Genomic DNA, 15,253 nt, shown 5'->3' with positions numbered 1-15,253 from the left:
TTACGGACCTGGTAGGTATCTAAAGCCATTTGCACATACAGTGGTGCCTCGCAAGACGAAATTAATCCGTTCCGTGAGTCTCTTCGTCTTGCGGTTTTTTCGTCTTGCGAAGCACTGCTATTAGCGGCTTAGCGGCTATTAGCGGCTTAGCAGCTATTAGCGGCTTAGCGGCTTTAAGAAAAAGGAAACAAACTCGCAAGAACTTGAAAGATGTTTCGTCTTGCGAAGCAAGCCCATAGGGAAAATCGTCTTGCGGAACGACTCAAAAAACAGAAAACCCTTTCGTCTAGCGAGTTTTTCGTCTTGCGAGGCATTCGTCTTGCGGGGCACCACTGTATGTATTTTATCAGAGTAATTGTTGAACTGAAATACAATTAAGAAGAAGTATGTTAATAGTGAAATACAATTAAGAAGAAGTATATTAATAGACCCAGAGGCAAAGAAGCTTGGAGAGATAAAATCGGATATGGAAATATGGAAATATCGTGAGAGGCGAGACTGAGACTTGGAGTTGCTTTGACATTCAGACTGTGGGAAGTCGCAAAATCAGAATTAAATTCGGAAGACAATTGGATTTTTTTTATTTTACTTTTTTATTTTTGATTATGATTTGTTATGCTAATGGGATGTTTTTTATTGGAAAATTGATAAACGCTCTACCAAAAAAAAGAAGAAGTATATTAATAGTGAAATAATTAAGCTCTAACTTAAAATGATTTTTTATTCATAACAAACTTAATAATGCAAGTACCTAGGCATTTGGCAATAAGAAAAGTTCCTTTAGAAAATTTACAAAGACTCATAATCTAGTCTCTAGAAACTTGCTATAACATGAAAAAATAGTAGGTGTAAATATATGATGCAAGCTACTAATAATTATAAATAGCAGAATGTGGGCACCCTGTATATAGAAAGGAGCAAAACAGTGATATTTTAGGGAGCAGGCTAGCAGGCGGGGTCCATGACTTACATCACAGGAGCCTACACAACACAAAACACTGTTGCTGGATGTAGGTTTTATTTGATTTGTTTTCTATCTTATATTTTGGAAATGTGTATCCAGTGTTTTTTCCCTTTAAATTTCTTTGGAGGCCCTCAAGAGAGTGGGGCCCTAAGCTATAGCTTGTTTAGCTCATACGTAAATCTGGTACTCCCCATATGTGCCCGCTCGACTGCTTCAATAGGTCAGGTGCCGCATGATGCCCATTCCATGTTTGTCAGAACTCGATCTTTTAATGTGGCAGCAACCCTTTAGAAGAATAATACAGTGGTACCTCAGGTTAAGTACTTAATTCATTCCGGAGGTCCGTTCTTAACCTGAAACTGTTCTTAACCTGAGGTACCACTTTAGTGAATGGGGCCTCCTGCTGCCGCTGCGCCGCAGGAGCACGATTTCTGTTCTCATCCTGAAGCAAAGTTCTTAACCCAAGGTAATATTTCTGGGTTAGCGGAGTCTGTAACCTGAAGCGTATGTAACCTGAAGCGTATGTAACCCGAGGTACCACTGTAATAATAATAATAATAATAATAATAATAATAATAATAATAATAATTTATACCCCGCCCATCTGGCTGGGTTTCACCAGCCACTCTGTGTGGCTCCCTACAGAATATTAAAAACACGATAGGACATCAAACATTAGAAACTTCCCTAAACATGGCTGCCTTCAGATGTATTCTAAAAATCGGATAGTTGTTTATTTCCTTGACATCTCCCTGACTATTGATCCCAGGCAGATACCTTCGCTGTATACTTGTTCAGAAAAGCCTGCCCGTTTTTAGTCCCTTGTTATTTTAGGCTCGTCTGAATGTTTCTAGCTTGCCATTTTAACTTTTCCAATGCCTTAAACTGCTTCTTGATTTTCCTTAGTGGCCATTTTATTGCTTGATCCTTTTTGAAAACCACTTTGAGCACTATATCCACTTTATGAAACAAAAAATTAAAATAAATGCGCATGCTGATGTTGCATTAGAAGAGCGCCGTCCTTTTTTCACGCCTCCCTTGAGGACCTTGTGAAGGCGCCTGACTGTCCTCCGTTGGAAACAGGATACAGGGCTAGATGGGCCATCAGGGAACCCGGCAAAACTGCAAGGTTACCCAGGAAATTAACCAGAAATGTCCCTCTTGACTGTTCCCTGGTCACTGGATGAGGTCACAACAGCAGCAGTCTGAGCTGTGAGCAGTTCCAGTGGAATCCGATATGAAACATTATTGTTTGGAGCAGTGCGCCAGTTGTATAGAACTCCATTCAGGAAGTAGGTGCGCATCAAGACAGCCAGGGAAAAATCCTTTGGGTCTGCCCCCCCCCAATAAAACAAACCCCAGCTGTGCCTTCCCCCAAACTGGTCATTCAGTGACCCCTAGTGGGGATTTTCATTCTGCGTTATCATCCATATCTATTTCATGGGATAAAAAGGTGAAGGGACCCCTGGAGCGTCTTATGGTCAGGTGCGTCTTATGGAGCGAAAAAGATGTGATTTAAAGCTTGCTGTGTAATTGCACAGATGGAACGTGACTCCGTGTGTGTGTGTTTGCTTCCTCCTAGATCAAAATCCTTCAGGCTACCGGCTTGCCGCAACACCTCTCCAACTTTGTCTTCTGCAAGTATTCCTTCTGGGATCAGATGGAACCCGTGACGGTGGCCCCGGAAGTGGACCCTTCTCTGTCTCCCATCAGCAAAGAGCCGCGAGGCATGGTGGTCTTCGATCACTGCAATGTAATTTTGCTTCTGCTCTTAGTCCCTGCAGAGAAAGTGAGGGCTTTTACGCCGTGGGAGCATCTGTTGCCTGCGCCTTGCTGCCTTCCGGTGAAAACTTTAAAGAGGGGAGGAGAAGGAGGAGAGGCTTACAGTGGTACCTTGGTTCTCAAACTTAATCCGTTCCGGAAATCCGTTCAAAAACCAAGCCGCGCTTTCCCATAGAAAGTAATGCAACGGATTAATGCGTTCCAGACTTTTAAAAACAACCTCTAAAACAGCAATTTAATATGAATTTTACTAACGAGACCATTGACCTTAAAATGAAAGCAATAATCAATGTACTGAACTATAAAATAAATAAGACAGTATTGTAGATGATAAAAATGGAAGAAAAAAAATTCTTTCCTGCACTGATGATAGTCATTGTTTGGATTGGGGGGGGGGGGGGCTTTAATCCATTTCCGCAGTCACAAAATCAAAATAACCAGAAAAGCCTCAAAAATGAAAACGCAAAATAAATAGCAAAAACAAAAGTGCCAAACTTAATCCGTTCCAAAAGTCCGTTTGACTTCCAAAATGTTCAAAAACTAAGGCTCAGCTTCTGATTGGTGCAGGTGCCCCAGAAACAGCAGCCGACAGCCGCATTGGACGTTTGGCTTCCAAAAAACGTTTGAAAACCGGAACACTTATTTCTGGGTTTTCGGCATTTGATTACCAAGGCACCACTGTACTTTTTAAGGGAGGAAAAATCTTAATTGCACTAAATTCAAAGGAATCTCAAAGCAATGCACAAAACGGTTAGGTCATACTGATTCGAGCTTCCTGTAATTTTTTGCATCTCTGAGCTGTTGATTTCAAGCATTCCTGGGTACATTTCTTGGCTTTGCATAGTCGAAACTTTTCTAGCATCTTATTTTTGCAGGCTTCATGTAACTGTGGAACAGAGACTAAATTTGAAGTGCTGCAATTGTTCTCTCTTTTCTCTGACCTAGGAATTCTCCGTCAACATCACTGAAGATTTCATGGAGTACCTTTCTGACGGTGCTTTGGCCATCGAAGTTTACGGGCACAAGGTGTGCGACCCCCGCAAAAACCCGGCGCTGTGGGATTTGGGGATCATCCAGGCCAAAACACGAAGCCTCCGAGACAGGTAAGAGAGATGGTGTTTCGCTTGCAAACGAGCTGGAAGTGTGTGGAAATAATAATAATAATAATAATAATAATAATAATAATAATAATTATTATTTTTATTTATACCCCGCTCATCTGGCTGGGCTTCCCAGCCACTCTGGGCGGCTTCCAAAAATATATTAAAATACTATAATACATCAAACATTAAAAGCTTCCCTAAACAGGGCTGCCTTCAAATGTCTTCTAAAAGTCTGGTAGTTGTTCTCTTTGACATCTGGTGGGAGGGCGTTCCACAGGGCGGGTGCCACTCCCGAGAAGGCCCTCTGCCTGGTTCCCTGTAACTTTGCTTCTCGCAGTGAGGGAACCGCCAGAAGGCCCTCGGTGCTGGACCTCAGTGTCCGGGTAGAACGATGGGGGTGGAGACGCTCCTTCAGGTATACTGGACCGAGGCCGTTTAGGGCTTTCAAGGTCAGCACCAACACTTTGAATTGTGCTCGGAAACGTACTGGGAGCCAATGTAGGTCTTTCAAGACCGGTGTTATGTTGTCTCTGCATCTATAGGAGACCATGGTTGCTGACCAAGAAGATGAATTGTTCTTTTTTTAAAAAAATATAATTTTTATTAAGCTTTCCATATTTTATTACATTTCAATATCAAAAAATAACAATTCATGACTTAAGACATTGCTTAAATAAAGCATCGACCTCCTTCCTTCCTTCCCTCTAGCAGACATCCATATCTCATTACCAATTTCTCCACATTCCTAAATTCACTTGTTTACCTTAAATCAATCTTTTAACAATCACCTACTTATAAGTAAATCAGCTCCTTAATTTCCCAGTACCAAACATTTCAGCTTAAACCTACAAACGTACTCAACTCTTTGCAATTTTCTTTCATATAGAGTATAAATTTGCCCCAGTCCTTTTGGAACAAATCATCACGGCGATTCCGAATCTTCCCCGTCAGCTTCGCCAGCTCCACGTATTGGACCATCTTTACTTGCCAATCTTCCAATGTGGGGAGTTCTTGTTGCTTCCATTTCCGGGCCAGGAGTATTCTTGCGGCCGTTGTTGCATACATGAACAAATTTACATCTTTCATTTGGATTTCCTCAATTAACCCCAACAGGAAAGCCTCTGGTTTTTTGCTGAAATTATACTTAAATATATTTTTCAATTCATTATATATGGACAAGTTCCAAGAGTAAAGCTTTTTGGGATACCATATGTAAAGAAGATGGATTTTTCTGTAGATCTGGCACTGGCAACTACTCTTTGCCCTTCTTCAAAGCTCCCTCTCCTTTTGCCCCGAGATCATCCTCTTCTTCCTTTTTTTCTTTTAAAAATCTTATTATTATTAATTGACATCCACTCACAATCTTAAGTACATGTACAAAGAAACACCTACAAAAATATAACACGATATAACATTTGTGGCAGCGTTTGAATGACCCTTGTTTAAATCAAATACTTATTAAATAAGGAAAAACGGTACGATATGTTATAAGAAAGTACTAGAAATTATAATAAGAGTAAGGTAAGAAGTATAAGTACATTCAATGTTGTAAATGTAACTTACATGACAGGAAGTCTGTTTTGATATAATTTAATTTATTGGATTTTTACTTTGTTTTTTTGTTTAGCTAGAAAGTATAAGAAAAGAGCATGTGCAAGTACAAGTTTAAATCAATATTTAGCAGTATAATTAGTTAAGGCTGTTATTACTATCATTATCAGTTTTACCTTTTCTTGAACATATCCCATTTTTGCGTAAATGATTGTTTTCTATTTCCCCTTAATCTATTTGTCAATTGAGCCATTTCTGCGTACACTTAATAACTTATTCTGCCATTCCCTTACGGTTGGTTCTTTTCCCCCTTTCCAGTTCAATGCAATTAATAATCGGGCAGCAGCTGTTGCATATAAAAAGATGTCTCTTATATTTTTCAAGATATCAATGCCTAGAATTCCAAGTAGAAATGCTTCTGGCTTCTTTGAAAACGTTAATTTAAAGATCTTTTTCAACTCATCATAAAGAGGAGGGTCTCTCTGATGATGATGAGACCTTCCTCTTCATCGCTCTCTTTTTTATATTTATATAATTTTTGCTTTGATATTGCATAGACATACACACATCAAATATACAAAGAAAGAAAGAAAGAAAGAAAATACAGTGGTACCTCAGGTTAAGGACTTCGTTCTGGAGGTCTGTTCTTAACCTGAAACTGTTCTTAACCTGAAGCACCACTTCAGCTAATGGGGCCTCCCTCGGCTGCAGCGCTGCTGGAGCACGATTTCTGTTCTCATCCTGAAGCAAAGTTCTTAACCCGAGGTACTATTTCTGGGTTAGCGGAGTCTGTAACCTGAAGCGTATGTAATCTGAAGCGTATGTAACCTGAGGTACCACTGTATACAAACAAAGAAAAAATAAAGAAAACATCAAAAAGAAACATTCTCTTCTTCATCTCATGCACCGCCCCTGCCTTGCTAAAAAGGTTGTGATCCTGTTATAAACAGCAGAAATGCATGCTTGATATTACTCCTCCAGATCAGAAGTTGACTATAAGAAGCTTCAGCTCTGCTGGATCAGGCGAAAGGCCCATTATATTGTGATAGGAATTCTGCGGTCTTGGATATATGGTTGGAAGTGAGAGCTGGACCATAAAGAAGGCTGATCGCCGAAGAATGGATGCTTTTGGATTCTGGTGCTGGAGAAGACTCTTGAGAGTCCCATGGACTGCAAGAAGATCAAATGCATCCATTCTGAAGGAAATCAGCCCTGAGTGCTCACTGGAAGGACAGATCCTGAAGCTGAGGCTCCAGTACTTTGGCCACCTCATGAGAAGAGAAGACTCCCTGGAGAAGACACTGATGCTGGGAAAGATGCAGGGCACAAATAGAAGGGGGCGACAGAGGACGAGATGGTTGGATAGTGTTTTCGAGGTTACCAGCATGAGTTTGACCAAACTGCGGGAAGTAGTGGAGGACAGAGGTGCCTGGCGTGCTCTGGTCCATGGGGTCACGAAGAGTCGGACACGACTAAACGACTAAACAACAACAACAACAACAGATATATGGTAATGTTCATAAGTGTACCAACCAAGCACATACATAGATCAGCACAGGAAGACCGACCTGGAACCATTTTGATTCCCAAACTGAGCCAATGTTTTCTCTGCAAGGTCAAAGTGGGAAACCTCCCCATTGTCTCTTTCCTCACAAATCCTGTCTTAAGGGCACATTTAAGATATGAATAGGGTGTGAGCCTGTGACCTGGCCCAGGAACTAAGTATTTATCATTACAAAAGACTGGCCAGGCTCCCCAGGCAATCCAATCAAGTACAGTGGTGCCCTGCAAGATGAGTGCCTCGCAAGACGAAAAACCCGCAAGACGAAAGGGTTTTCCGTCGCGGAGGCGCTTCGCAAGACGAATTTCCCTATGGGCTTGCTTCGCAAGACGGAAACGTCTTGCGAGTCTCGCCATTTCCCCCCCCCGCTTCCCCCCCCCTTTTTCAAAGCCGCTAAGCCGTTAATAGCCTTTTAACAGCTTAGCTGCTAAGCCGCTAATAGCGCTAAATCGCTAATAGTGCTAATCCGCTTAGCCACTAATGGGGTTGCTTCACAAGACGAAAAAAACGCTACACGAAGAGAATCGCGGAACGGATTCTTTTCGTCTTGCGAGGCACCACTGTAACCTGCCAGACCAGGAGATAAACAACGACATGAGAAATACAACATTCGAATTTCTGTTTTAAGACCGCCTTTTCTGTGATGTAGGTATGATGTTTCTGGGGGTGGTCTTGAGCTACAGGGTGGCAATTTCAAAAGTCTTTATAAGGCCTTGCGCACCATTTTTCTGGGTCCCTCCTCTCTCCTGCAGGTGAGGGGAGCACCCTGTTGCAACAGTTCAATAAAGATCAGGCTTACTAGCTGCTTTGCTTCTCAGTATTCTCTAGTTGGCCTCTGTTATTCTCTCCTACCAATAGGGAACCTACGTAAGGACTCTATATGGGCTCTTGGATACCCCATAAGGGAAAAGGGCAATTTTTGTTTACGACAAAGTTCAGCATCCTGACCTCACAGTGGCCAACCAGATGCCTGTGGCCATGAGCAGGATTTGAACCCAAGAACACTCCCTCTACCCTATAGTTTCCAGCAGCTGGTGTTCAGAAGCATTACTGCTTCCAGTTGTGGAGGCAAAGCATAGCCGTCATGGCTGAAAGTAGTCTGCAGTAGTCTCAAATTTAATTTTTTAATCCATCTCTGCTCTATAGCTGGTGCACTTTTAAACATGGCTTGTTTCCGTAGGCAAAATGTAATGCTGTGTTTGAGCAGAGCCACAGGTGAAGTTTTATTATTATTATTATTATTATTATTATTAATTATTTAACATAATTATTACAAAATATAAGCAAAATATTACAAATGCATACATATATATTTCAAATAAGCACACACATATATAAAAAAGAACAAAAGAGGGAAAAGGAAGGAAAGAAAAAATAAGGAGAAAAAAAAGAAGAAAAGTTGGAAGAATTTCTTCCAAATGTATCCTACAAATATCTCAATAATAAAATTTCATTGGTTGACTTCCGTCGCTTACACTGCACTTCCTATATGCATTTTAAGCAAGATTGTATCTGCTATTCCGTATTTTCCCCATACAATCTCACACAAATATTCTAATAATAAGTTTTCTAAATCTTTCATAAATCTATTCTAAACACAACCAATACCTTACATTTAAACTTTGTCTACATAAATAACCATTTAAACATTTCCATTGTTTCTGGATTATATTTTTTGGTTTTTGTCTTATCAAATCAGTCAATTCCAAGTATTCACATAATTTTTTGGTTTTTGTCTTATCAAATCAGTCAATTCCAAGTATTCGCATAATTTATTCAACCATTCGTCTTTGGTGGGAACGTGATTTCACAGGTGAAGTTTTTAACATGTGTCTTCCCAATTGGTTTTTAACAAGCGTTTTCCCAATGGAACCGCACATTAGAGCTCTTTTCCATCACCCCACCCTCCTCCCATCCTCTTCAATATTTTTGGACCTTTCCCAGGGTTAGCCAGGCTGCCGAAGGCCTCTGTCAAGAGGCAAAGTTATACATCGGTCACAGAAGTGTTGTTATTTTGCAGGTGGAGCGAAGTCACACGCAAAGTGGAGTTGTGGGTTCAGATTCTGGAGCTTAATGAGAATGGAGAATACTGCCCAGTGGAGGTGATTCCAGCGAAAGATGTACACACAGGCGGCATCTTTCAACTCAGGCAGGTAAGATGGAAATTAAGGCAGCCCACGCTGCCTTGTTCAGTGTGCTGAATTCTCTCTTTAGTGGATCGATCAATTAATGAAATATCAGTTAATCAGTGAAATAACTGGGCGTCACTCTGCTGGCAAGATATTCGTGATATCTTTGTCAGAAGCTCGTCCTACACTCGAGTAGGACCCTGGCAGAGACACATGCCCAACTGGCATGTTCTCTCCCTCCTGGTCGATCGATCGGGAGCTTCAAAAGCTTTCTTCAGCCCGAACATCACAGCGACCGATGCCAACAGACACCGGCACACATAGGGATCCGCAGAGTCTTCGCAGCTTGCGCGACAGACCTCAGCAACTCAGCATTTTGGCTAATCTACTTTATTTACATATAAACACACATGGAGCACTGGAACATGGCTCCCTCTCTCTCTAGTATCAGATAGCAAAGAGAAAAAGAACAAAAGACTATTGTCCCACTTGACGGAACACAGGAACACAAACATCTTGTCTCCGTCACTTTCCACTCTGTGGAGTCAAAACATACTCCGTCATGTGATAGACAACAATCCCATGACTGCAATCACGGAGCAGGAATTCTAACAATCTTCAGCTTACTTGCTAAGGTGGGCTTCCGTGGCTGCGTTCAGACATTGTGGTAAGCCGTGGCTTTATCATGACGTCCAAACGCAGCCAGATTGCTGGATGTGGGAACATAAGAAAAGCTCTGCTGGATCAGGCGAGTGGTCCATCTAGCCCAGAATCATTTTCTCACAGCCCAAACACCTTTGGGAAGCCTGAAAGCGAGACCTGGGTAAAGCAGCCCTCACCCTGCTTTTGAGTCCCAGGAATTGATATTTCAGAAGAATGCTGCCTCTGGCATTGAACTTAGCTATGGTGGCTTGCTATAGACTTTACCTCCATATATTTGTCTAATCCAGGGGTCAGCAGGGGGCCGGTCCACTGTCCCTCAGACCTTGTGGGGGGCCCGACTATATTTAAGCAGCATTAAGATAAATTGAACAGTTTTTATAAAATATGCAGGGATTTATGATATGTAAAATGAACCATGGAAAGAGAAGAAGGGAAGTCACTGATATCGTAAGGATGTTTAAATGTATATTCTGAACTGTAAAACAGAAAATTTATTAAAAATTACATACAGTCGTACCTTGGTTTTCAAACAGCTTAGTTCTCAAACGTTTTGGCTCCCGAACGCCGCAAACCCGGAAGCGACTGTTCCGGTTTGTGAACATTCTTTGGAACCCGAACACCTGAAGGAGCTTCCGTAGCTTCTGATTGGCTGCAGCAGCTTCCTGCAGCCAATCGGAAGCCGCGTTTTGGTTTTCGAACGTTTCGGAAGTCAAATGGACTTCCGGAACGGATTCTGTTCGACTTCTATATATATATATATCTAGATATATAGATATAGAAACTCTGTTACATGTTTTCAGCAAATGCTGAAGACATCTCATAATGCTGGCGTTCGACACCTGGATATATAACTTCATAATTCCACTTTTTTTGTTGATTGTGGTTGGCTTTTCTTTTTTTAAATTGTAAGTTTTAAAACTCTTTTTAATGTCTCATCTTAAATTGTACGTCTTTTGGAGGGAGCGGGTTGTCGATCTGGACGTACACGGCCAAGTCAGTGCGTATTTCTGGTGCAGTGCTGCCTAGAAAGCAGTTGCCAGCAGAGGTCTCCCCCCTGCCATCATTCCCCCCTTCCAACGTGCCGTTTCTTTGCGGGCTTGCAGGGCCAGTCGCACCGAATTCAAGTGGAAGTGAAGTCCGTGCAGGAGTCGGGGACGTTGCCTCTGATGGAAGAATCCATCCTCTCGGTCGGAGTGGGCTGCGTTCAGATCAAGCACGCCAGGTCTCCAAAAGGCCATGAGATGCATCAGGTAAGAGCCCTTGCTTATAATGTAAATATTGGAGATTCTGTAGCTCAGAGAGAAAGTATCTGTGGTGCATCCGGAAGGTCCCAGGATCATATATCTGTAACCTTCCAACAGTTTGACTTCACCCCCAAAGGCACGCTCCTCCTTTGTCTCCTGAGACAGACGGAAGCCAGCAGACAGATAGGTAGTTTCAATTCTATCAGTGCTTAATGGTTTTTTTAATTATTATTTTTTCTCCTTGCGTTTTTAACTGCCAGTGCGTGCCGGGTTTACGTATAAGCTAAACAAGCTGTAGCTTAGGGCCCCACTTTCTTGGGGGGCCCCCAAAAAAATGTAAAGGGGGAAAAATCTGGATGTACATTTCCAAAATATAAGATAAAAAACAAATAGAATAAAACCTACACACAGCAGGAGTGTTTTGTGTTGTGTATGGACCTATTAGGTCCATAAATTACCATATAGCATGTCTTCAACGCAAAAAACAGTGACAATTTGTTGTTGACAATGGACAGCTGGACATATAAAGGGCCCCATTACCTTCAGTAGCTTAGGGCCTCATCAAACGTAAATCCGGCTCTGTTACCTGCGCTCATTTTTATCTGTAAGCCTCCTTGAGTACCGTATTTTTTGCTCTATAAGACTCACTTTTTCCCTCCTAAAAAGTAAGGGGAAATGTGTGTGCGTCTTATGGAGCGAATGCAGGCTGCACAGCTATCCCAGAAGCCAGAACAGCAAGAGTGATTGCTGCTTTCACTGCGCAGCGATCCCTCTTGCTGTTCTGGCTTCTGAGATTCAGGATATTTTTTTTTCTTGTTTTCCGTCTCCAAAAACTAGGTGCGTCTTGTGGTCTGGTGCGTCTTATAGAGCGAAAAATACGGTACCTTTCAGGGGGAAAGTCAAGGTACAATAATAATTACCACTTTGAATTTACTTGCATTTGCTTGGTTTTTGCCTAGGAAGAAGACGACGACATGGACAGCTACCAGGTAAATAACCTGCTAAAACTTTTCTCCTTTCGGTTTCGGTCCTAACATTCCTTCATCCATCAGAGCAATCAGCATTATAAGGTGGAAGTCACAAGCAAAGGCCAACATCCGCCACTATTTGAGTTTTCTTCTTCTTCTTCTCTGGCTATCACTCATAGCTGAGTTAGATTGTCTTCCATAAACACGGTATTAACAGTGAGTCCGTAAGTGACTGTGGAAACCAATTCTGGAGCCACACGTCCTTCCACAGTGGGGACATAGGTTTCCGGGTGGGAGTGTGGATTTGCCAAGCGTGCCTTCCTCTTAGCACGTTTCTCCCTTGCATCCTGAGTTTGAGTGTCTTCAAAGCCCATGACACCTTTGGTAAAGACTGTTCTCCATTTGTAGCGCTTGCAGGCCAGTGTTTCCCAGTTGTCGGTGTTTATACTACATTTTAAAAAAGATTTGCCATGAGACAGTCTTTAAACTTCTTTTGTTGACCACCAGCATTGCACTTTCCATTTTTAAGTTTGGAATAGAGCAGTTGCTTTGGAAGACGATAACCAGGCATCCGCACAACACGCCCGATCTAATGAGGTTGATGTTGAAGAATCATTGCTTTGACGCTGGTGATCTTTGCTTCTTCCAGTACACTGCCATTAGTTCGCCTGTCTTCCCAAGTGATATGTATAATTTTTTGGAGACACCGTTGATGGAATCTTTCGAGGAGTTGGAGACTGTTCGAGTAACACAGTTTAGGCTTTTCCTCTCTGGGAATGGGTGACTGGGACAGGGAATGGAGGACCTCTCCTAGGAAAAGAACAGGGCCTTCATGCTTCTGGTCCTCAAAGTCTACACACAGAACCTGGTTTCTGCACATAAACACAGACCCTCCTGTCCTCCATCCAGACAAGTAAAGAGGCATTGTCAGAATTCAAGGACATGTCCCAGCCAGACAAAGAAACACTCAAAGAGGTTGTGAAGGAAAACCACTGTGGGGTGTGGTCTGGGGAGACTTCTGAGGTCCAGATAGAGCGGTCTGGGGGCCACATTTCAACCCTGGTTTACCTGTGTGTAAAGTGCAACTCAGTGTGGCATTCTCCACTGCTCTCTCTCTGGGCGCAGTCTCTGAAGCCTGCCTTTCCATCTCTGCTCACAAGCCTCTACGTGCTTAAAAAATAAATCGAAATTAAGTGGTCTCCAACTTCTTCGCAGGACAGAGACCTGGAGAGGCTGCGTCGGAAATGGCTGAACACGCTTACGAAACGCCAGGAGTATTTAGATCAGCAGCTGCAGAAACTGGTTGGGAAGCCCGGTAAGCAAAAAATATGATTTCTGCTGCTGGTTGTTGGGAAGCAAATAGGCTGTGGGAAGAGTCCAGAGGTGGTGGTGTTGTTTAGTCGTGTCCGCCTCTTTGTGACCCCCTGGACCAGAGCATGCCAGGCACTCCTGTCTTCCACTGCCTCCCACAGTTTGGTCAAACTCATGCTGGTAGCTTCGAGAACACTGTCCCACCATCTCGTCCTCCGTCGTCCCCTTCTCCTTGTGCCCTCCATCTTTCCCAACATCAGGGTCTTTTCCAGGGAGTCTTCTCATGAGGAGGCCAAAGTATTGGAGCCTCAACTTCACGATCTGTCCTTCCAGTGAGCACTCAGGGCTGATTTCCTTCAGAATGGAGAGGTTTGATCTTCTTGCAGTCCATGGGACTCTCAAGAGTCTCCTCCAGCACCAGAATTCAAAAGCATCAATTCTTCGGTGATCAGCTTTCTTTATGGTCCAACACTCACTTCCATACATCACTACTGGGAAAACCATAGCTTTTACTCCAGAGGTAGACTACAAGATATATCACTCAAGCCTCCATCCTCAAAGAGAGTCTGCCTCTGAGTGCTTCCCACAAACGACAGGGGAAGGTAGTGACCATAACAACCTGTTTGTCAGCTTCAATGGATATCTGACCCACCTCTGACAAAGATCATCTGTCCCTCTTTGGGTCAATTTAATTCAAATATATGGGGCATGTAGGCCACTGAGATTTAATTGAGTTGAAAGAGCTCATAGGCGTCTCCCATGGAATTATAGTTCTCTGATAGGCGTTGATTCCCAGTTGGAGATCTCTAGCCCAGCCTTTCTGCAAGCTGGTGCCTTCCAGATGTTTTGGGCTCTCGTGGTTGGGTGGGGGTTGGTCTAGATGACCGTCGGGGTCCCTTCCAATTCTGCAATTCTATGAATAGGATTCTGTGCTTAGGAGCCGTTGCCCTGGAGCAGATCAGTGCCAGTTTAAGCTTCTGCTCTGGGGAAACCCATCTAAATTTATTATCGTTGTCATTATTATTATTATTATTTACTAATTAATTAAATTTGCATACAGCCCTTCATCCATAGATCTCAGGGCGGTTCAAGACATAAAAGTACAGTGGTACCTCGCAAGACGAATGCCTCGCAAGACGAAAAACGCGCAAGACGAAAGAGTTTTCCGTTTTTTGAGTCGTTCCGCAAGACGAATTTCCCTATGGGCTTGCTTTGCAAGACGAAACGTCTTGCGAGTTCTTGCGAGTTTGTTTCCTTTTTCTTAAAGCCGCTAAGCCGCTAAGCCATTAATAGCCGCTAAGCCGCTAATAGCCGTGCTTCGCAAGACGAAAAAACCGCAAGACGAAGAGACTCGCGGAATGGATTAATTTCGTCTTGCGAGGCACCACTGTAAAATGCAAAAACGCAAAGTACATGATAAAAACCAGAACACACACACACACACACACACACACACACACACACACAATACCCCCCACCCCTACGATATTGTTACTTAATTTCATTGATTAATTGCTTTTTTAATATAAACTTTATTCGCATTAGCCAACGGCCATAGCAACATAAAACAAGCAATATGTACAAATAAAAAGACAGCAATGTGTAAAAAGGGTGATTGCAATGGGTAATTGCTTCCTATGAAGCATACCGAAGTGATATAACAATACAATAATGTGCCGTATTTTTTGCCCCATAGGGCGCACCGGCCCATAGGGCGCACCTAGTTTTTTGGAGGGGAAATAAAGGGGAAAAAATATTTCCCCCCAGGCACGGGGCTGGGGCGGGGGAAGCCCGAGCTTCCCCCGACCCCAGCCCCCAGAACAGGCTGCTCTCCGCACGCCCAGAACAGGCTGCTCTCAGCGCGCCCAGGCTTTGGGATAGAGGCAGCTCTCCGCAAGCCGTGGGAGCCCGTCAGGAAATCCCATGGGCTCCCAAGGCTTGCGGATAGCTTCCTGAAGCCTGGAGAGCGAGAGGGGT

At 43.0% G+C, this 15,253-nt stretch overlaps 1 protein-coding gene across 3 annotated transcripts in view; it reads left to right on the top strand.

Annotated features, from left to right (window-relative positions):
• Positions 1-15,253, top strand: part of KIF13B (kinesin family member 13B) — a 179,939-nt gene that overhangs the window by 116,002 nt on the left and 48,684 nt on the right. For all 3 annotated transcript variants that reach the window (XM_077925405.1, XM_077925406.1, XM_028725207.2), the window contains exons 22-27: positions 2,547-2,717; positions 3,692-3,849; positions 8,982-9,114; positions 10,857-11,003; positions 11,957-11,986; positions 13,181-13,280. In XM_077925405.1, coding sequence (XP_077781531.1) covers positions 2,547-2,717; positions 3,692-3,849; positions 8,982-9,114; positions 10,857-11,003; positions 11,957-11,986; positions 13,181-13,280 — 739 coding nt within the window. The remainder of the gene's footprint in view (positions 1-2,546; positions 2,718-3,691; positions 3,850-8,981; positions 9,115-10,856; positions 11,004-11,956; positions 11,987-13,180; positions 13,281-15,253) is intronic.

The sequence above is a fragment of the Podarcis muralis genome, chromosome 3 (genome assembly GCF_964188315.1).
Source record: "Podarcis muralis chromosome 3, rPodMur119.hap1.1, whole genome shotgun sequence".
Lineage (NCBI taxonomy): Eukaryota > Metazoa > Chordata > Lepidosauria > Squamata > Lacertidae > Podarcis > Podarcis muralis.
The sequence above is the reverse complement of the archived record's forward strand: the minus strand, read 5'-3'. Positions and strand labels throughout refer to the sequence as shown.